The 22151-nt window shown below is 30.4% G+C and overlaps 5 protein-coding genes across 5 annotated transcripts in view; 3 read left to right on the forward strand and 2 right to left on the reverse strand.

Annotated features, from left to right (window-relative positions):
- LOC109609359 (serine/threonine-protein phosphatase 2A 56 kDa regulatory subunit epsilon isoform) overlaps positions 1 to 8483 on the reverse strand; it is a 42956-nt gene extending 34473 nt beyond the window's left edge. The window contains exon 1 of the mRNA XM_020026014.2: positions 7750 to 8483. Coding sequence (XP_019881573.1) covers positions 7750 to 7888 — 139 coding nt within the window. The 5' untranslated portion in view covers positions 7889 to 8483. The remainder of the gene's footprint in view (positions 1 to 7749) is intronic.
- A 208-nt stretch (positions 8484 to 8691) lies between these two features.
- Positions 8692 to 10733, forward strand: LOC109609341 (JNK1/MAPK8-associated membrane protein). Its single transcript, XM_020025994.2, has 4 exons — positions 8692 to 9050; positions 9113 to 9325; positions 9376 to 9545; positions 9599 to 10733. Exons 1-4 carry the CDS (start codon positions 8827 to 8829, stop codon positions 9886 to 9888), a joined length of 897 nt encoding a protein of 298 aa, XP_019881553.1. The 5' UTR covers positions 8692 to 8826; the 3' UTR covers positions 9889 to 10733.
- Positions 10734 to 10782: 49 nt separating this feature from the next.
- On the reverse strand, positions 10783 to 14016 carry LOC109609347 (dynein axonemal assembly factor 10). The gene is made up of 6 exons (XM_020026001.2): positions 13875 to 14016; positions 13334 to 13602; positions 11614 to 11744; positions 11347 to 11564; positions 11062 to 11294; positions 10783 to 11011 (listed from the first exon to the last, which is right to left on the reverse strand). The coding sequence occupies exons 1-6, from the start codon at positions 13890 to 13892 to the stop codon at positions 10804 to 10806; spliced, it is 1077 nt and encodes a 358-aa protein (XP_019881560.2). The 5' UTR covers positions 13893 to 14016; the 3' UTR covers positions 10783 to 10803.
- LOC109609337 (uncharacterized) lies at positions 13910 to 17093 on the forward strand. Its single transcript, XM_020025989.2, has 4 exons — positions 13910 to 14026; positions 14172 to 15050; positions 16366 to 16692; positions 16753 to 17093. The coding sequence occupies exons 2-4, from the start codon at positions 14172 to 14174 to the stop codon at positions 16984 to 16986; spliced, it is 1440 nt and encodes a 479-aa protein (XP_019881548.2). The 5' UTR covers positions 13910 to 14026; the 3' UTR covers positions 16987 to 17093.
- A 206-nt stretch (positions 17094 to 17299) lies between these two features.
- LOC109609355 (integrin alpha-PS3-like) lies at positions 17300 to 21879 on the forward strand. The gene is made up of 21 exons (XM_049961493.1): positions 17300 to 17457; positions 17650 to 17747; positions 17801 to 17871; positions 17922 to 18024; positions 18079 to 18161; positions 18215 to 18365; positions 18421 to 18506; positions 18789 to 19001; positions 19054 to 19156; positions 19218 to 19400; positions 19474 to 19647; positions 19700 to 19821; positions 19937 to 20196; positions 20261 to 20471; positions 20542 to 20696; positions 20751 to 20814; positions 20873 to 21230; positions 21281 to 21371; positions 21432 to 21558; positions 21610 to 21663; positions 21738 to 21879. The coding sequence occupies exons 4-21, from the start codon at positions 17952 to 17954 to the stop codon at positions 21828 to 21830; spliced, it is 2601 nt and encodes an 866-aa protein (XP_049817450.1). The 5' UTR covers positions 17300 to 17457; positions 17650 to 17747; positions 17801 to 17871; positions 17922 to 17951; the 3' UTR covers positions 21831 to 21879.
- Positions 21880 to 22151: the final 272 nt, after the last annotated feature.

Here is a 22151-nt window from a genome sequence, read left to right on the forward strand (position 1 = left end):
AAAAAAAGTTTTAAAAGCCTTCCCACAAAATCTCCAAATTACAGATTCCCCAAACTAAAAATATATTTCAATAACAACAATGTGAAACAACATAATCCAATAAACGTAAGCTGGGCTGCTGGAAGTTTATTTGATGCTCTGAATAATTCACTTTTCAAAATCGTATTAAGGCGTTCTTGAGAATGACTTTTTTGAAAGTTTTAAAAGCTTTGCACGAATTTTTATATTTTGTATTTTTTACATCACCTATATCAAACATCAGGCCACTGTGGGGAGCGTCATTGTAAAAAGCTTCCACTTAGAGAGCTCTCAGCTTATTTGGAGTTGACTTTTTATTCCCGCGGGAGTTTAAACACATGCAGAACTCGACTACGTAGATAAATAGACAAAACGAGCACCGTTACGGATAAAAATTAACACACACTTTACTTAGTTTATTTTTCGAATAATTTACACGAATTAATTAATGCGGCAACAATCCAAATATATCAAAGTTAATTTAATTACGTTTCATATTACACTAATTAGCAATGATAAATGCTGGTCAACTGTTTAATGTAAGAACTGAACCATTAAAAAATAGGAAACGTAGCCATAACTTCCTCTAATTGTGACACGAAACGTTATCTGTAATTTCAGAGCAAACAATAACCATGCATGTTGTGCTGCCTCATCGTGATCAATGTTTTTTTCATATTAAAAAGTAATATTGTGCAATAGGACATGTGATAAAATCGACGTTAAACTGGAAATTATTATTAGAATAGTGTTTCTGAATATATTTTACATATATATATATATATATATGTATTTAGTAACTCTATATAAAATTATAAATTGTAATTTCAAGTAATTTTATAGAAAACTGTTAATGATACTTATATGATAAGATTCTAATCTAGGCATTTTATTTAAAATACATTTTGTTTTTAAATGCTTGCCTTGAAATATTAAATGTTGATACTTTATTTTAGTGTACTAACAAACAATATTTATAACCTGTGACCTTTTTAACATAGAATCATCATTATTAAAGGAAAATTTCTTTGGATATTTCTTATGAAAAAATATCACCATCGGATTTATTCTTAATCTGAATGGATATTTACCAATTTAAATAGAAAAATATTGCGTATTAATAGTAAATCTGTATCAGAGTAGAAAAACTTAAACCATATAAAAATATTAAAGAATATTAAAGCCACTATTTGATATTATCAGACATTTTTTCAGGCACTTTATTCTAAGGTTTAATTGAATTAATTTTTCTAAAACTAAATCGTAGAATAAATTGCCAACAACATATGATCTATTAAAATCACTATTTAATATTATTATATATATTTGACACTTAATTTCTTCAGATCAAGTCAACCGTAGAATAGAGAGCCAAAATCTCTGAGAATTTTAAAGACATTATTTGATATTCTCTGACATTTTTGACACTTTATTCTTTAATTTAATTGAATTTATTCTTCTAATCAATTTATTTCCAACTAAACCATAGAATAAAATAAAAAATGAGTAAGACTAATGATATCCCTATTTAACATTTTTGACACTTTATTCTATGCTTGGTTGAGATATTTTTCTAAAGAATTTGTTTCTTTTAATCAACTAAACTGTAGATTAAAGTACCAAGAATATCTTTAACTGAGTAACTCTCAGACATTTATAACACTTTGTTTTACAGTTTAGTGTTTAATTTATTTGTCTAATGATTTTATTTCGTCTGATCAATTAAACTATACAATGAAAGGCCAAAAATATAGGAGTATATTAGAATCACCATTTAATATTCTCAGAAATTTTTGATTCTTGATTCTATGGTTTATTTGAATTTATTTTTCTAATTATTATTATTATTATTATTTTTTTTTTTTTTGATCAACTGAAACCATATAATAGAATTCCAGCAGTATGTGACAATATTGAAGTCAATATTTGATATTATGATATATTTTAAACACCGTAATGAATAATTAATATTTTATTAAATTTAGTATCTATCCATTTTGAAAGATATTTCAATGGACAACATATTATTTCATAAAAACTGCTTCAATTTTTCTCATTTTTTGAGTGTAAATAAATGTTACTTCTACTTTCAGATCAAAAAGACAAAAACTGACTGATATATACATTATGAGAAGAGTTTGATCCATCTGAATCCTGAAAGAGACATCACACTACGATAGAGACAGAAAGTCTCCTACTATAGGCCAAACTTCTACTGCCTCTGTCGTGCATGATATCTCTCTCTAAATTCAGACGGGTCAAACGCTTTTCCTACTGTATGTTAGAAATAAAAAAATTACAGGAGTGCTTTTATATGAAATATACAGGGTGTGTAATTAATCGAATCAAATACCCAAAGGTTCCAACTGCTAAAATATTTTAATCACAAACTTAGATAATTTCAAAATTTGAGGAAATTTGCTATGCAATTGTTTCTGATAATGCTGAATTTAAATATTATCAGACATTTGACTCATAAGTATTTGTTGTAATTTTATCATATCTTTTATAGGCATATAGTTTTAAAAATAATAATAAAAAATTAATTGTTACTCAATTGCACTCAAAAACTTTATTTAACAGGAAATATTTGACGATAGGCCACCCCAGTCGAATGATACAGAAAGCAATATTCTTGGCAAATAAAAAAAGTTACAGAGGCACATCCATCTTAAAATTACCGACTAATAAAATACCTATCAAACGCACAGCCTCAAAATAACCGGCGTATCAAAACCGTTAAACCAACAGCCAGTTCGGTCGAGTTCAGTCCACCTGTACGAATCCTGGCCGGCGAACCGACGGGGCACCGCACACGTCAGATAAAATTGTGCGGTCCCCACGCGAAAGCCGACCCAATGCAGAGGGTGGATTTCGCCCCGCGGCCGGGCACAGATTTAATATTAATTCCGGCGACGGGGCTCGCGTACGAATCGCCTCGGGCTATGAATTTGTGCGCCGAGGGCCGCCAAAAATTAATTTGTCAACGCAAAAAAAAAAATATCGCCGAATAAACTTGCGATTATGAAATTTCGTCGGACAAATTTCGCGAGGGAGCACGAACCAAAAACGAAAAATAACAATCGTAAAACATTGAAGGAGTCGATGAATACGTAACGTGAAGCTATCGATCCTTGTATTGAGGGGCAGGACGCAAATTGATTTTTCGGAAGACACGAAAAATAATGAATCACCTTTGCGTAATGAGAATGATTGAAAGCAGCCAGCGTTTATTCGTCGAGGGGCGAAACGCGAGTAACGAATGACTTGTTTGTTTGTTTTAGTTATTTTTTCTTTTTTTTGTCATGGATTTTTATCCGTATGGCTACGTCATTGCATAAAGGGGTAGGCGATCTATTTCGTACAATTACGGCCACACATTGCGGAGCGGGGAAATTGCTGCAATCTCGTGGACTACATCGAACGGTGAGACAATGAGGGCATTGTGTTCCCGGGGAAATGCCGGAATTAACGTTATAAGACAAGAAAAGGAACGAATTTATTGCGTCCACGGCGATAATTAAAAATCCACAATCACACTAATAAATAAATTTTTCCAGTTTCAGTTCTGGAATGTATGATTAAATATTAAAGATTAGGGAAATATTTATTAATGTGAAAAGATGATGGAAATATAGTTCAAATGATGAGATGAAATTTGTTAAAGTATAATCATAATATATTTCACAATTTAAAAAATTTAAATCTAATTAAAAACAAATAACGACAAAGTTAAATTTTGACTAAATTTATATATAAAATAACCTGTTACATTTGATGGTCCATCCCTCTTTTCAACTGTGAACTATAAATTAACAAATCAAAGAAGAAATATTTTTAAAGGTGTGGCGTGTTTAAGTAGATATCTTAAACGATAACATTTCAATTTTGATTACATCCTAATAATTCCAATTATTCTTAACACTGGCGTCAAAAATTAATTAATTAATTATTCAATTATTTGTTAAACATTTCTTACAGAATATCTCGTAACACATGTAACTCATGATACTTTAATGTAGTCCATTTGAATCCGAGAGAATGCCACATATTTAGAAACATTATGTATATTATGGCATTGAAACTAGCTAAAAACGAATAAAAGTTACTCTAATATATAATACAAAATATAATATTCATTGAGGTCATTGAGGTTTTAAAAATAAAATTTAAAATTTATTCAACCCATTAAAGGGTATAGATATGGATATACGTAGAGGTTCAAACTGTTTTTGTTAAATAAAAACATTAAAATCATTTCAAAAAATTTTTATCTAGCCCATAAAAGTTCTAAATTTACAAATTAAAAAATATATTTTCTCTTGAAAACAGTTCATCACATCGATTCCGATCAAGAATACCTTTTTTCAAGGTAATCTGATAATTATCTTGATAATTACTATAATATTTATGCCTTAACAATTGTGTAAATATTGATCCAAAATTGAAAAACCTCCACAAATAGCAGCTGATCAAAAATAAAATTAAATTAACTGAAATACAATTTGATATTACAACTCAAAAAATTAAAATCTAATTGAAGAAAATAATTTAATAAAATTTATATATAATAAAAAGAAACCTGTCATTTTCAATGATTCATCCCTAATTTCGATTGTGGGTTTTAATTAATACAAGAAAGAAAAAATAGTAAAATATTCGTATTTTAAAAGATATTTATTACAATAATTTTAATTATTAATACTTACGTTAAATGTTACAGAATGTCATTATTTTTCAAAAATTTCTAATCCATAATATATTCATACGAAAAATCTTATGATGTAATCTATTTAAATCCGAGAGAATATCACATATTATATAGCACTCTGTGTAATATGACATTAAAAACAGTAATGTAAGAATGTTGCTTTGAATTGTTTAATTATTTTCACAAATCAAAATAAAAATTATTGAAAAAACAAAGCTGACAGTTGAAAAGAGCATTGATGAATATTACAAATTACAATATTCATAAAGAACAGTTACGAAATAAAAATTTTATTTTAACAATAAATTTTGAAACTTATTAAGCACATAAAAGAGCCAAGATTTATGAGCTGCTGAAAACTTTAGATTTGAATGAGAATTTTCTTGAATAAACTGATAATTATCTTGATAATTATATAAATATTGATCAAGAATTTAAAAACCTTCAGAAATACTAGTTTATTATAACATACATAAAAAAGATATACATAATTTCAAACAGAAGATTCTTTAAAAAAAACTAGTCAAATTTATAGAGATAAATATTTATTAATTAAACTAATATATGATTTCAAAATTAAATTTATTCGAACTAAATTTATTATTATTAATTGATTTTAGTCATACGACGTACGGGTATTATACAACAAATATAAATGTACTCACATTGAGGCATTCACATTTCCCATCAGTAATCCATTTCTAAGTTTGTCTTTAATAGTTAGAAAGTAAAACTAGTAAATTTTATGAAGGGAAATATTTATTAATTAAACTGGTATGTTTTCAAAATTAGATTTGTTCAACACATTTTAGTTATATTCAAAATGTACGGTTATTATGTAAGAAATATAAATTAAATTACATTGAGACATTCACATTTCCTATTAATAATACATTTCTAAGTTTGTCTTTTATAGTTAACCATTGAGAAAACTATCAAATATTAGTATAATACGTATAATATATTCATACAAAAATATATATTTAAATACGAGAGAATGTGACATATTTTAGAGCACTCTGTTTAAATCTGTCGTCATATTTGTTGTTTTAATAATTTTCATTTTGATTTGTGAAAAGTATTAGAAAAACAAAGATGATAGATCAAAAAACGTTAATGAATAACACAAATTACAATATTCATAAAGGTCAGTTACGAAATGAAAATTTTATTTTAACAATTTGATTTGATTTGAGAGACCATTTTTAGGATAACCTGATAATTATCTTGATAATTTTGTTTTTTATATTTGTAAATTGTAAATATTGGTCAAGAATTTAAAAACCATCAGAAATACTAATACTAATTATTAGACATATAAATATATAAAAAATGATATACAGTTTCAAACACAACGTTCGTTGAAAAAAAAATGCGAATTTTATGGAGGGAAATATTTATTAATTAAAGTAATGTATGTTTTCAAAATTAAAGTCATTCAGCATATTTTAGTTACACTTCAAATGTACCGTGATTATGTAACAAATAAAAATAAACTTACACTAAGGCATTCACATTTCCTATTAGTAATACATTTCTAAGTTTGTCTTTTATAGTTAACCATTGAGAAAACTATCAATATTTGTTATATCTTTTACTTTGTTATAAATTGAACAGATTTTTTAAAATAAAATGTTTAAATCCAACTTACATTAAAATCTTATTATTAAATATTATTGTTTTATCCCATCTTCTTTATTTGAATTAAAACGAGGATGAGTTAAGATAAATGTGTACAAAGGAATATAAATTTCAGTTGTTCTAACTACTACCCAGCAAGTAAGGTGATTTATGAAGATACATATTTTTTAACAAAACTTTTTATTAATTATATAACATAATACAATATTTTGTTGAATCCGGGAGGTTCCCACACATTTTACGCCCCGTACACATGTATATTAACTTATCTATTCAAAATTTCCTTTCTCAAACTGATAATGTCACTTTATCTCGACAACACTCACTAAAAATCCAATTAACAACTGATTATCCAATAAGACTATTATTTTAATAGTAATTTTTCTTAAATAATCACAAAAAAATGCACACTAAATCAATAATTAATGGCAATGGTAATTACCAAGAAACCTCGTCTTAACTTATGAACTTCACGTGTTAGTTTATAAACAATAACAAAATTATCTACGACAGTGTTTATGAATTCGTCCGATTTCCAACCGGGCAACTGTGCTCACATAATCAGATGAGTTGATTGGTAGCACGGGTACACGTTTCAAATCTCCCAACCCCTTCAATGTTTTTTATCAAAAGAACAAAATCGAACTGTGACTTGTCAGTATTGATGACAGCACAGAGGTCTGTCAAGGATAAAAGTCAACAAATGTTTTCTTGGCATATGCGGTTAATAGTGCGGAGTTTACTGGAATTTTACCTGGAGTTATACGCAAAATATTGATATTAATACAGTTTGTTGTCGCATACGTGTTTATTGTCAATATGTGTTTTGGCTTGTGTTACAACGCGATTATGTTGTACGAAAAACATTTTTCAAGTAAATCTGGGTTGATTAAGAGGTTTAAACGATTTTAAACGGTAGCCAAGATACGCTGGGACGGATTAAAGTCCACATGTGTGGCTTCTTGCTTCGATATTGGTCCGGGTGGTTGACGATCGGTACATAAAATTAACACTAAATGGGAAAGAATAACAAAAAAAGTGGTTAGAAACGACCTTGCCCAACAAGCCCGACCTTGTCGCTTGCAATTATGGTACAAACATGTCAATTAGACGATGTAGAGCCGCGACGAAGACGTTGTCTGCGCGTTCCATCGCGAGAGTACATTATTACGTTATATAATTTGAAAAGCGACAATCAAAGTCAGTAGGTAGGTTAAAAGCAAATGTGGGCGCTCTTGGGATGGAAAACTAGAGGATGCATATACATATATGGTCGGGTTGAGCACTTGTGAGGTGCCAGGTTTGAGGCAGCAATGAGGCGCTGGATGTATTGCACTAGGTCGGGATGTTGGGATAAATTGCGACATGTTAATACTCACCTTTGAGCGAAGGCAACGGTTGCATTTCCACATCCTGGGAATTGCGGTATCTCGAACTGCCTTGCGATTTTTTGCTTTTCTTCTTGAGCGACCGTTTCGCGAAGGGATCGATCCTGTCGACGAAAGCCGTCGTGGACATCGTGGTGCTCAAGAAGTCCGTTTCAACAACAAGTAGACACTATTTACACAGGGGTTGTAAACTGATCACTCTTCATTTCACCACCCAAATACCGTCGTCAAATTGCACAATTTTTTAAGCGCATCATTTATATTTATAGTCTTTAAAATTTATGAATGATTGCTAAATATCAATGGCACAAGGTGTGTGCTGTAGTTCAGTGCACGCCCAATGATCAACTGCTCGAAATATAGTCTATTTAATGTTACCGACACCGTTGCAATAATGACAAACGCGGTTTAATTCGCTAGTATCGTTACGAGAAAACAACAGCACACCTTCAATCACAATCGAACACGGCTGAGATCAGTAAACTGCCAAGCGAGTCCTGTATTTTCACCCGCCATCAGCTGGTTACTCGGACATAAAAACCTCCAATCTAATTGATTTATGCATCCTCCGCCGCCAATAACACATAATTCACACTTAAAAATTAACAGACGACGCTCAAACACACTATTTACTTTCACGATTTCTGGATTAGTCAGTTTTTTACAGTAATTTTTGCACACAAACCGATTTGATGCCGTAAGTACCTAGGGCTGAAAATAGATGGGGGGTACTCGCTAGTCAGTCACGAGACTAAAACGTAAATGATACATGAATTTAACGACGGCCGCCGCTGCAATTTACATCACAAAAATATATTTTAATTTTTTAACGTCATATCCACCCTCGGAACGTCCCAAAAGTCACAAATTATTGTTGAACAGTCAACAACAATATCACGAAATATTTCATAGCCACCAATCAACACGCCATATGAATTTCCTTGACCAATCACAGCGCAGAGATCGCGCTGGACGTCTACCATCTTTGTGAAATTTTCATTTATTTGACAGATACCATACATAACCTCAATTATCGAGTTTACTTTGTATGCGATAGAGGAAAACAAAATGAACTGCCCTGGCCAATATTGCGGCCGGGAACTGTTGCCCAATGGAAATCTGTCCGATTGCGGTTCATGTCCACGTGGATTTAGGCGAAATGCCTCGACATACATTTGCGAACCCTGTACTGACAATCCGTTGCTATACGATTGGCTTTATTTGGGTTTCGTGGTTCTCCTCGAACTCGTATTGCATTGGTTTTTTATTGACAAAGTTATTATGATTAGGAGGTAAGGCGAATGATAATTATCAACAGAAAACAACACAGTTAAAAATAAATTTAATTTGGCAGTTTCTGTAAAAGAGTGATACTCCTCCAATTGACTGCCCTGTTTGAAGTGGCTGCCTCAGCTACATTAGCCATACTTTTGTCCCACCCAATGGGGTCCTTCACCATAACCAGCTGCAGAGTGACGAGCCTGGCAGATTGGTATACCTTGCTTCACAACCCACGACCAAATTTCGAAAACAAAATTTATTGCACCCAAGAGGCCGTTTATCCATTGTGAGTATGACCATGAGCATTGGTTAATTGTCCTCATACCTGTATTTTAGGTACACTATAGTATTTCTATTTTATGGCCTCTCTTTACTACTTATGCTGTTGATTAGACCTTGGATTTGCCGGAGGGTGTTTCCAAGACAAAGCAAAATGTCCATTTATGCTGCGATGTACTTTATTCCTATACTTGTTTTAATACATGCTTTAATAGGAGGACTACTGTGTAAGTTATTAGCATATCAACAATTTAAAAATACTTCGTCCAATTAATTTCAGATTATGCATTTCCATACCTAGTGGTGATAATGTCAGTGATATCTTGTGCAGCCCACTTCTCCATTAAGATGAGACAAGACATATCTTATTTAATTAAAACTACACTCACGAAACCTAGGAACATAATGATTCTCCTGGGTCACTGGTGCCTTCATGCGTATGGTATAATATCTATAACTTTATTAACTGAACCCTTGTTTCACTCATTACTACTGTTATTGGTGCCTCTTCCTGCATTGTTCTACATTTTGACCGCCAAATTCACGGATCCAAATCATTCTCGTTTCTAGTATTAGCAGATGGTGTAGATAGTAAGTGTTTTTTATCAAAATATTTATTGACTGATTTCAAATATGTATACATACATATAAATGTTTGTACATAAGGACTGATAGCAAAATATGCAAATTTGTGATATTACATAGGAATATTTTTTTATTTACTTATAAGTTAATTTTACTGTAATTAAATGTATAAAATCAAGCTAATTACAAAAATATTTGTAAAAAACTTGTTCTTATAAAAATTATATCTAATACTAATATTGTATCCAGTGGCTTCTTATATTTATATATGTATTCCTATTTAACTTTTTCAAAACATTAATTTGAAAATGCGTTATTTATATCGTGGTACCTAGGGAAAATAGGTAGAAATTATATTTTTGACCAAATATATATAAATTTGTTTCCATGAGAAAATCAAATATATGGAAGGTGGAAAATCCATATTCTGGTTTTCAGCATTTGATCAAAATTAATTAGTATACATTATTATTTCCCCACTTAATTATTTGTTTCCACCAAACTATCAACAAAATTTCTTCCAAGAGGAGAGAAAAATAGTCACTTAACATCTAATATTTTTATAAAAATGTCTGTTATTTATGAATGTATATTTTTTGTATTTAATCTAATAATAATTTTAATAGATTAAGGATGGTATATTTATATTTATATCCAATAGATATTCACTGTATAGTACATGTGTAAAGTTTGTTATTCAAAATAACACTAATTTTAATATTGTAAATACATATATTGTATCTAATTCGTTAATATATTTATATTAATATATAATAGGAGTGGTAAAAACGTTATGAGTAGAAATTTTAGGTTTCATACAAATAATTGTTAATAAATATATTTATTGTATAAAGAATAATAAATATTTAAACTAGCTGCAAGAATACAATGAAGTATTATTTAATATAAATTCAATTTTGTGGTAATTAAAATCCTAATTGTCTGATCAAACGCTGAGGTCACAGCCAGTCCCAGTTTATCCAAGCACCAATCAAATGAAGTAATTGGCTGCTCAGACATCACACAATTTTGCAGCAAAGTCAGTTTTCCTGGTAATCCGTAAGAAATACCATCCGAATCCTTCTCCACTCTTCTGTCAGGATACTCACTGAAAGAAGAACCGTTAGATGACAATTCTGAAATTCAACGCGAACCTACTATTTCCATAAGCACAGTGTACCAGCACCCCCAGTGGTCATGAAAATGTCGCGATTCTGCGGCAAATGTTGCACACTCCATATAGTGGATTCATGTGCTTTGGTCCTCACATACGCAAACCCCTTTTTCGGGTGCTGAGTACGTACGTCGAAACAGTACAACTTCGATTCGAGAGTCGTCGCGACCAGCTTGTTCATGCAGATGTCTTTGCGGTCAAATTGCACGTCGACAACCTACACAATTTTTTATTAGAGAATGGTTCGGTAGTTATCAAGTGGTGTTTACCCCATTCTTAACGTTCTTCGACCATCGAACGGCGTTCATCTTCAAGTCAAACAATTTTATGTCGCCGTTATCATAGCCCGCGGCAACGACACGCTCTTCGTTGTTGTACGAGTTGCCAAAAGCTACGGCCCAACAATCTCTTCCGGTTTGTCCCTCGAGAGGTAGAAATTTTGATACCGGGTAATCTTTTTGACGCACGTCCCAAATCATAACGGAACCTGTGTGAACAATGAATGTTGAGTTTGTTTAAATATGAACAAAATTTACCATCTCTGGAGCCAGTGACTATTTCTGGGGCTCCGCATCCGGAGTTTCTTCCGGAGACTCCGTCGATTGAGTTGATTACTTGTGTGTGTTTCGTCGTCATATAAACGGGACATAAACTGTCTTCCAAATCCCTAAAATAGTACAATTTATTGTGTTTTTAGTATATAATATTCTTACACACTATAAATATTTGTCATTATTGAAATAATTTGATTTCTATAGTAACAGAGTTATTCTGTGTTGCTGCTTTACATTAAGAATATTATTCCAATATATCAAATTATATTTTATATAGTATTAAGTATTTTTTATATTAAAATTAAAAATAATAAGTTTTCATTTTGACACAATAAAAATATGTGTATACATATACAGTGGTTGCCAAGCAAATAGTACGCATTACTATTGATTGTAAATTAAGAGATGCACACCTGTAATTTGTTCCTAAATCAAAATAATTTCTATTTAAATTACACCTATACCAAAAGTAAAAGCACGATGTGGCTGGTCCCTGAAATAGCATACATTTTGAAAAATATATATTTATAAAATAATTTGTATATAACATTAAAAAATTGTTAATACAAGAATATTATATTAATGTTAAGTGATAGGCAACGGTCATTTGAAATTAAATTTCTCGACTCTACAAGTAATAAATACAATTCATCAAAATTTGATAGGTTTTGGTGTTTTAAAATGAGACTTTATGTTGTTCCGTAAGTTTTCAATTGGACTTAGATTCGGACTTTGTGCTGGCCAATCGACTATTTCAACATAATAGTCTTTTAACCAATTTTGTTTAACTTTGGTAGCATGTTTTAGATCATTACAGCATATAAGAATCCATGTAACTCGTTGGTTCCATTACATCTCTCATGATATCTCTATACATGAAACGGTCCATGTTGTCAATAATTTTGTGTTATGGTACTATATCATAGTAAGAAAAGGAATCTCAAACCATAACGATGCCTCCACCGTGTCTCAAAGCTTTTGTAGTGTGTCTAAGGTCCAACATTTTATTTGGAAGACGAGGAACCTATAGTTTATCATCTGATTCTATTCTATTGAACTTTCATTCATCATTCCAAAGTACAGTTGGCCAAAATTCTGAAAGATAATTAATATATTTTTTGTGCAACAAGGAATTTCGTTTACTGACTTTTCCAACTTGTCTGTCTACAAAATCAGTTGTTTTTTATTGTATTTTCAATCGCGTGTTGTCTCATATTTGTTAAAAAATTATAAATCATTTTCAAGTTTTTAGAGATGTTGGCAATAATTGGATAGTGATTTTTCATATCAATTATTATTAATATTATTATTATTATTTTTCATTTCATTCATTTCGTCCCATTGAAAGTAAGTTATTCAATAAAATAATATAAATTCTATTAGGAATAAATTCTTACTATTAAGAATATTGTTAAATAGTGCCACAAAATATTTAAATGCAAATATATGCCTAATATGTGCGCTTAAAGTAATATCTGAATCGTTTTTTAGATGTGTGATAAAAAAAATGTAGGAAATTAATATATACTTTATTGAAAAAAAAATTAAATAAAAAAGTTTTCGACTTTTTTATATTACATTTAAAGATGCACTTAAAAGTATATGGAAAAGAAATAATCATGGAAAAACTATGATACATGAGTTATTTTTAGTAAATAGTTTATGTAGGATATTTTGAAAATTACACAACATATATCCTTACCATACTTGCAATCTTCCGCTAAAATCTCCAGTGGCCAAGTGACGGTTCGTTAAACTAGACGCATCAAATGTTGCACATTTAAAGTGATCCCTCTTACAAAATTCAGTTTGCTTCTCCAAACCTTCTCCGGTAAGAGAATAAATTTCAACTATACCGGCTCCATTGGATTTTCCTCCAACGGCGACAAATCTTGCCGAACTCGGAATCCATTTTACCGCATGCACAGCATAATCGGTTTGCTTTTCAGTGTGGCTTATAATTTGCGGCTTCTGAAAGTACTCCATTTTTTATATGTGAATCGATCAAATTTTCGTGCGTTGCCATGGGAATTCAAAAAATTGAGATTTGGCGGGCATTGTGGCGGCAATCCGTAATACACCAAAATATTTGAATTTATATCAGTTTTCATATAGTTGTATCAAAGATTAAATAAACTAATTCAACATTTACAAAATAACTGTTTAATAACTTTTGTTTTGATTAACTTAAACGTATTTTATTTGTAAAACTTTAGGGAAGTGTCTAAGAACCCTATGTTTACTATGTTTTCAACCTGCATCTCAGCGGCGCATCAGACACAGCGTCTTTCTAACCTCTCATTTATAACGTGCGATTCTCTCTCCCACGTTGTCTTGCTTGGTGTGCATCTAAGAGAACTTTTTTTACCTGTTGACGATTCTTGATTTATTAAAGGTATGTATTAAACCTATATACAATTATTTTAAGTAGATCTCCAAAACTGGTAGTGTTTTAGGACGTATTTATTTCAGTTTTATAATATTTCATATAGGCAACGTGCAGTTTCTAGATCTTTCCTAAAACACTATTGTTATTTCAGATGACTGATGTAAAAGCTAAGAGTCCCAAAAAGAGGAAAAGCTTGCCTAATCAACAAAACCAGCCACAGTCTGTAAAAAAAATAAAAGCAGAGTCAAATACTGATTCACCCAAGAATGGTGTTGCCCCTAAAACACCGAAAAAAGAATCGCCAGAGAAACTTAAGAAATTTAAGGGTACCGGCGATTTAATTAAGTCTGAGCAGCCATCTCCCAAAAAGAATGAACCAAAAAAGAAAGCAAAAGCTCAGTTGGGCCAACCTAGACGTGCCCGCTTAGTAGAACAAATCAAGGGTGGTAATAAACAAGTGGAGGCTGAACTCAACAAAAAGATTAAACTTCTTGAAAGCCTCCCAGAGAAAACCAAGACAGCAAAAAGGAAACTAGCATTTTTAAAGAAAGTTAAAGGTGAAGTAGAAGGAAATCTTCCAAAACAACCAGTAAAGGGTGAAGGTAAAAACAAAAATAAAACAACCAGCCAAAAAAGACGACAGAGAAAGAAGAAATCCACCACCGGCGCGGAAGACAAAAATGAAACCGCCGAATCAAATGAACAGAAATCTGTTGTGAAAAAGGAAAATGCAGGTGCCATTCAACAGAAAAAAAATCAACCTAAGAAAGCTAATTCACCTGTAAAGAAAGAGCAGCAACTAGTTAAGAAAGAAAAAGCACCCAAACAGGCTAAAGGAGATAAAAAACCAGTGAAACAAGAGGTTGCTCAGGTGGAAAATAAGAAAAATAAAGGGAAAAAAGCTGTAGTAAAGCAAGAAAAAGTTGAAGATGAACCTGAGGATGAATCTGTCGAAGAAGACAATGTTGAAGAGGAAGATTCTGAAGAAGAAGGTGGAGATGTGAGTGAAGAGGAAGATGAAGATGATGAGGTTAGTTGTTAGTTATTTTAATTGTCTATCAAAATATACATATTTGTTTAAGTTGTGGTATAGCAACCCTTGTACTTAATTCATTTTATTAAACAAAAATTTAAGTCAACATAGGAATTAAATTGATTTATGCTCTGCCATAAATTTAACAAATATTTATAAGTCAATATTTTTCCTTAATAATTAACTTATACTTAAATTAGGTGTATTTGTATGTTATTATGATTTTAATATTGTTATTTTATTTCCAGTAATTCCTCTTTTGGTTTGTGCTAAGGAGAAATTTGGACCAGTTCATTTAATTTCAGCCACTATGCTTTCCATCTTCTACCAATCAAACTTTAAAGCATATTATGCTTGTTTTATGTATTGTAAATTTGTTTTATTAGCATAATAAATTTTTTATACACAAATTTCATTTGTTTTTTTTTTAACTTTTTATTAAAATCATAACATCATACATACAAGTTGTTTACATGAAAAGTTAATTTTAATTTTAAATAACTGATACAGATTAGCTGTAATTATTTCCCTTTATTTTGAAGAAAAACAAAAATTTTAATTATAACTATGAATATTTTTTTATAAAAAAGTTCAATAAAACTAAATATTTCAGTTCCTCTTCAAAATCATTTCTGAATGGTTTTTTAATTGTTTGTGTACACAATCTATAATGTTTCTATGCAAAGTCAGACAGTTAAAAATATATATATATATATATATATATATATATATATATATATATATATATAAGAGAAAATGAAATGCCCCTACCTATTTTGTCCAGGAATTTTGTTATTTTTTAAAAATTTTTTGTGGCTCCAGAAAAGAATTTATAGAAGAAATATTAAAAGAATTTTTATACTTCAAAATAGATCCTTTATCATTTATCAAAAGAAAGTTTTCTGTTAATCATAATTAACACTTTTTCATACAGTAAGAAATTTGTAACCATATCAATAATAAAATTCGACAATTATCTATGTAATTATATTAAATTGTGACTATAATTTATTTTTTAATATAGTAAAATTATACTTTTAACAATGCTGATAATATTTAACAGTATAATTTTTTTAATTAAATATATAGATTTTCTTTTTAATAGTTGAAAATAACAGCCATAAGTTTTTAAAAGACCAATCATAAAAAATAGGGACACAATAATTTTTGTATACTTTTTAAGTAACAATCATTCAATTTGGTTCATTATTCAGGAAGTTATACCAGAAACTATAATAAGTCGCTAGAATGCGGTTATTTAATAAGATTAATATTTTTGAACGATTTATCAAACATGTGTTTATCTTTACAGGTTGAAAGTAAAAACACGAAGTCTGAAGTACAAATGAAAAAGCAACCACAACCGAAATCTAGTAATAAAAAAGAATTGTCTAATGAAAGTAAAAAACAATCCGAACTCAAAATTGAAGATTTACAGAAGAATGATATACTGAAGAAAAATCAAAAAAGATACGTCGTCTTTGTCGGAAACATTCCTTACGATGCTACCACACAAGATTTAAAAGAGCACTTTTCTAAAGTCGGTGATGTAAGGCATGTCCGCATACCTACAGATAAGAAAACCAATAAACCGCGCGGATTTGCTTACGTAGAAGTTGACAATGACGATGCTTATCAGGTATTTTCGTAACTATTGGTAACTGTTATTTTGAATATGAATTACTCCTTTAACTTTTAGAGATGTCTATCCATGCACCATTCCACTATGAAAGGACGAAGGATCAACGTTCTGTACACAGAAGGTGGTAAGAAAAAGGGCGGGGAGCAAAAAAAGAAAATAAAAGCGAAAAATTTCAAACTCCATGCCATGAGAAAGCAAGGACAGTTGGCTGGCAGCAAGAAGGATACCCAAAAGAGATCTTTCCGCAGAGCAAAACAAAATAACATGAAACAGTCACAACAAGATGAGTAATATACAATTTTGAGTCAAATCATTTGTTGGTCATTTTAAAGCTTGTGATTGTTTAATGTTTTGAATTTAAATATGCAATTTATTATAATAAAATATTGAAAATATAATTGATGCTTAATTTACCACATTCAGCCCGAACCTGAACCAAAACACAATATATAATTCGTAAATCCGTTTAAAATTTCCTTGAATTTACATTTCAAAATCGGCGTCAAACCACTAAAATAGATAACATGAATGTGGATGTGGAAAGACCACAACCTGTTAGTTGTATGTAGATGCTGAGATGTGTTAATAGGGTACTGTTAAAATGTACATCTACATTATATGTGTACTATTTCATATAAGTACATCAAGTGGTTTTAATATTGCAACGAATTATCCTATAATATACGAAAATCCAGGAAATAACAGTAATTATTTTGGCTACTCTGTAGCAACCTACCGAGTACAACAAGATTCTCCGGGGCGGTAAGTCGATGAATCTTACAATTAGTGTTGAATTGTTCATAAACATTATTTATCTTTTTTGTTTGATTAAGCACTTTAACAAACTAAATAATTTAATTAAATAAACATATTACTCTGAAAAGATCAGTCTCGTTAAAAAATGATTTTGAACGTATTTTATTTCACTTATTAACGAAAATTACATTTATATAGATTATATGTGGGAAGTCCAAATTCATTACAATTGAAAGATACAGGAACTGTATATCAATGTGTCTTAATAAATAAATGTGTAGAAGAAGACTTGTTGGGTAAGTTATATTAAATGTTATTTATTAATTCACATGTCTTACGCTAATTGTAGCAAATGCCGCTTACAAAAAAGGATTTATTGGTGGAAACGTTGAAATAGACTATAAAACAAATATTCTCTTTGTAAGTAAATGTGGTTTATTAGAGGCAGTTAATAATTATACTTATTACAGGTGACGGCCCATCATGCAATTGTCGATTCTATGATGAAAGGTGCAATTTTTATGAAAGATATCAATTCGAATTTCGTCACCATAAATGTTCCACTTAAAAATAGTAAGTAATAAATTGTGGTTAATAAATAAAACTTTTTATTTCTTCTTATTTCAGGTCAGCCGACTGAAATTCATCAACAGGCGCGCATTGCTCGCTCAAAAGTAGCACAAGCTGGTTTTTCCATACATGTTTCGAATGTGAGTTTACATGTATCTTATTATTGTATGAAAAAACAAACATTTCTTTTAAGGAGTCAAATCAAGTTATAATTGGATGTCCCGGTTATAAACAGTGGGATGGCATGGCCGTTAAATTCAAATATCAAAATAAGAAGAAAAGTATTAATTTTGACCGACCGATCATCCCGGAACTAAATAATGTTTTAGAATATAGATTATATGGTACCTATACTTAAATATTTACAATTTATTTTTAATTTTATCATTAAAATTTTAGGATATGATGTCTCCTCAGGATATATATACAATAAAAATAAAATGTCTTATGTACTAACTAGTCCCAGAGCAAAGGATAAGGGAAAGGTAAAAAATATAATTTTACACATTGAAACTGAAAGTATGTAATATCAGAATCGAGATCTTACTTCTCTCGTGATATATACAACACATATAAGAGAAGATAACTTAAATCAGCATGTTAATAATATATAGAATAATTAATTATCAATTATATGTACACAAGATAAGCGACATTGATTATTCTGACCGTCTTACATGCTCAATAAAATTTTCACTTACTGCTTTTTTCTTGCAAAAAATTTATTGATACAATGTCATAATTTACGTATACAATTTATTGTTTAGGTTGTTATATTCGAATTTCCCAAAGCATCAGACAATTATATAAATAAATTAGAAATACTGGATGGTGAGGTGATTGGAGGGGCCTTTGGGTATTCCGTAACTGTAGGAGACATCAATAACGATGGATTGGATGACTTAATTATTGGAGCACCTTTTTGTAACATGAAGAAATTTAATGAGGGAAAAGTTTACGTATATTTAGGCAGTGTAACCGTACGTATCGATTGCCTTATTATGTAGTGGATAAAATAATCTTTACTTTCAGAAACATGTGCTCAGAGGGCAAACTATTGAGGGTGAGAAGATAAATGGGCAGTTAGGTCTTAATGTTATGTATTTGGGAGACATTAATAACGATAACTATGGAGGTATTGTATATCTTAATTACAATTTTTGAGAATTGCAATTGAGGTATTTTTAAATTTTGAGATGTTGCCGTGGCTGCACCTTATGAAGATAAACACGGAGTAGTTTACATATTTAGAGGTGAAAGATCTGGACTAAACATCAAACCTAGTCAAAAAATTGTTGCAAAAGACATATATTCTCCTTTAACTGGTTTCGGGATTGGCATGTCGAAAGCCATAGACCTTGATGGAAATTTAATAGGAGGTGACAATATAATTTAATTTTTTCTTAAGTATTTAGTGATAATGAAATAGTATTTTAAGTAATTATGTTCCAGATTTGGCCATAGGGGCCTACCAATCAGGGCATGTAGTGTTCCTCCCAGGTCGACGTGTCGTGGTAATAACTGCAGGGTTAGAGCAGCTTACTAAACTCGAAAGCACTTCAGAAACTTTAATAATTAGAGTTAAGTTTAAGTTTGAAAACTACTCCTCGATCGACCCACTTCCTAGTATGTATTTTAATATTAACTACATACAAATAATAATTTTTTGTGTTTATAGGAATTATTAACACTTGGTCTGTTGATGAAAAGTTTTCTAGAGCTGAAATGATTGATAATCTACCAATCATACAAAACTGGACATTGGGAGAATTCGAACAAAATATCACATTCAAATTAAAGGTATAATAGTTATAGATATTTATTTTTTATTAATTGCCCTAATATTGGATTTACTTTGAGCACAAGGATAAAAATTGTGTGAAGTATTCACTCATGTTCGAACAATTATTTTCAGCCTACTACAAATCTCATAGATCCTTTGGAGATTACCTTGGACTACGAAATGATCGACGAAGAAAAAAATAAAAGTGATCCTACAATAGTATCAGCGCAGAAACAGTTTCAACCAGATAATACATTTTGTGCTAAATGTCCAGTTCTTGATAAGGAACGATCGAGTGGACCTCAAAAATTGTTAATTAATTACGAAAACGGGTGTGGCAACAACGCAGTGTGTAAATCGAAATTGTCACTGGACATTGAAACTGAAGGACTGTAAGTACATAATAAATTTGGTCTTACATCATATGATGAGATCTTACTAATATTCTCCGTTAAGTGAGAAGAACAAACACATTGTAGGAGGCCGAAAGTACATCCACTTAAAAGCAATTATAAAAAATAGTCAAGAAAATGCCTTTGCAACCACCTTAGAGATGAGTTCAGAAGAAATATTAAAGTTTAGAAAAATACCAGGAAATTGTGAGAAAAATCACACAAGTCTTGCAATTATGTGCAATGTGAAAAATCCTCTCAGACAGAACGAAAAGGTGGGAAATAAATTTGGACAAACATATAATTAATTGGTTAACGTAACTGTTACAATTTTATTATTTTCAGACAACAATTTATTTCGAGTTATATTTAGAAGACTTGCATGTTGACGAACTTATTATAAATATGAAACTAAAAACAAAAAGTGAGAACGTAGATGGTGACATAGAAAAATCTTTAAATATTAAATTTATACAACAAGCTGATGTATATATTACTGGGTGGGTACATACAGTAACCGCATAACATTCGCATTAATAATTTAATTACTTCAGATACTCGGAAGAAAAAACTTATTCCTTTGGAAATGAAACGACAAACTTGCGACAAATTTTTGAAGTAATTTAGGAGAAATGTTAAGTACATTCACAACTACTTAATTATCAATTTTCCTTAGATTGAAAAAACTGGACAAACCCCACTAGAAAGTATCATCGTACACATAACTGTTCCCTATGCGATACAACTAAAAGAAAAAATGGTATTTTTAAACAATAGAATAATGATGTCCAATAAATTACTCGATTGTGCAAATGGAACGGAGAATGAATTTAGTCCTGAAATACGAAATAGAAATAGTAGAAGCACAAAATTAACCAATCAGATTTTAACAGACTCTGAAGCACAAAACATAAGTTACAATGGACCCAATATATATTCACAAACATACAGTTGTAATGTGGGAGGCTTAGATTCAGAAAATAAAAAACGGACTGTTACGTTAGAATTAATTCTTGATCACCTGAAACTAATCGGTAAGTCATACCTCTTCATAAAAGTATATTTGTAATTAAGTCGTTTGCAGATCACTTGAGTAACCTGAAAATATTAACACTCACAACCCACGCCCAGGTTTCAATAGAAAAACCTTCAAATTTTGAACAAACTGGTGATAGGTAAATTGTATGATTTTTATATCAAGAATTTTATTCATATTATCTTTTTATCCCGAATAGGCCTGATGAAACTGAAGTTGTTACTACAATTATAAACAATACCCAAGTGATCCCAATATGGATATTCATTATTAGCGCAATATTGGGATTAATATTGTTCTGTCTTCTAGTTTATGGACTTAAAAAAGTAATTTATATTATTTAACAATTACCCAATATGTATTGTATTGCGTTTTAGGCCGGCTTCTTTAAGAGGACGAAGAAGGAGGAATTAAATAAATTAAAAGCAAGAGTATGTTAGAAAATAAAATATAATTATAAATTATGTAGTTAAAATAAATTCATTTAATACATATTTTTTTCTAGACAAGCGGGGAAATGGAAGACGTAGACGAAATGTTGGAAGGAGATGATTCTGTATTCTTCGAAAATGCCATGGAAACAAAAGAGGACAATTAGCTTGTGTGCTACATATAATATTTATATCTGATTACTTAAATACATTTAAAGTAATTCTAATTAAAATAATTAATAATAAATCTTATAAAATTATATTTCGTTTAATTTTAGCATAAAAAATTATTCCTCATCTTTGAACTTCTACTCGGCTATGATTGTTTGTGGTTTGTTACTGTAAATATTTTAAAAGTATATTTTTATGTCAGTACACAATCTCTTTGCATCATTTCCTTCTTAGTAATGTATAATTATAACGAAGGAAGAATTTCAGTAAACTCTAATCAAACGTCGTAATGTCGTCACCTGATTCTGGGATTCAAT

This window comes from Aethina tumida, chromosome 1 (genome assembly GCF_024364675.1).
Source record: "Aethina tumida isolate Nest 87 chromosome 1, icAetTumi1.1, whole genome shotgun sequence".
In the NCBI taxonomy this organism is placed as follows: domain Eukaryota; kingdom Metazoa; phylum Arthropoda; class Insecta; order Coleoptera; family Nitidulidae; genus Aethina; species Aethina tumida.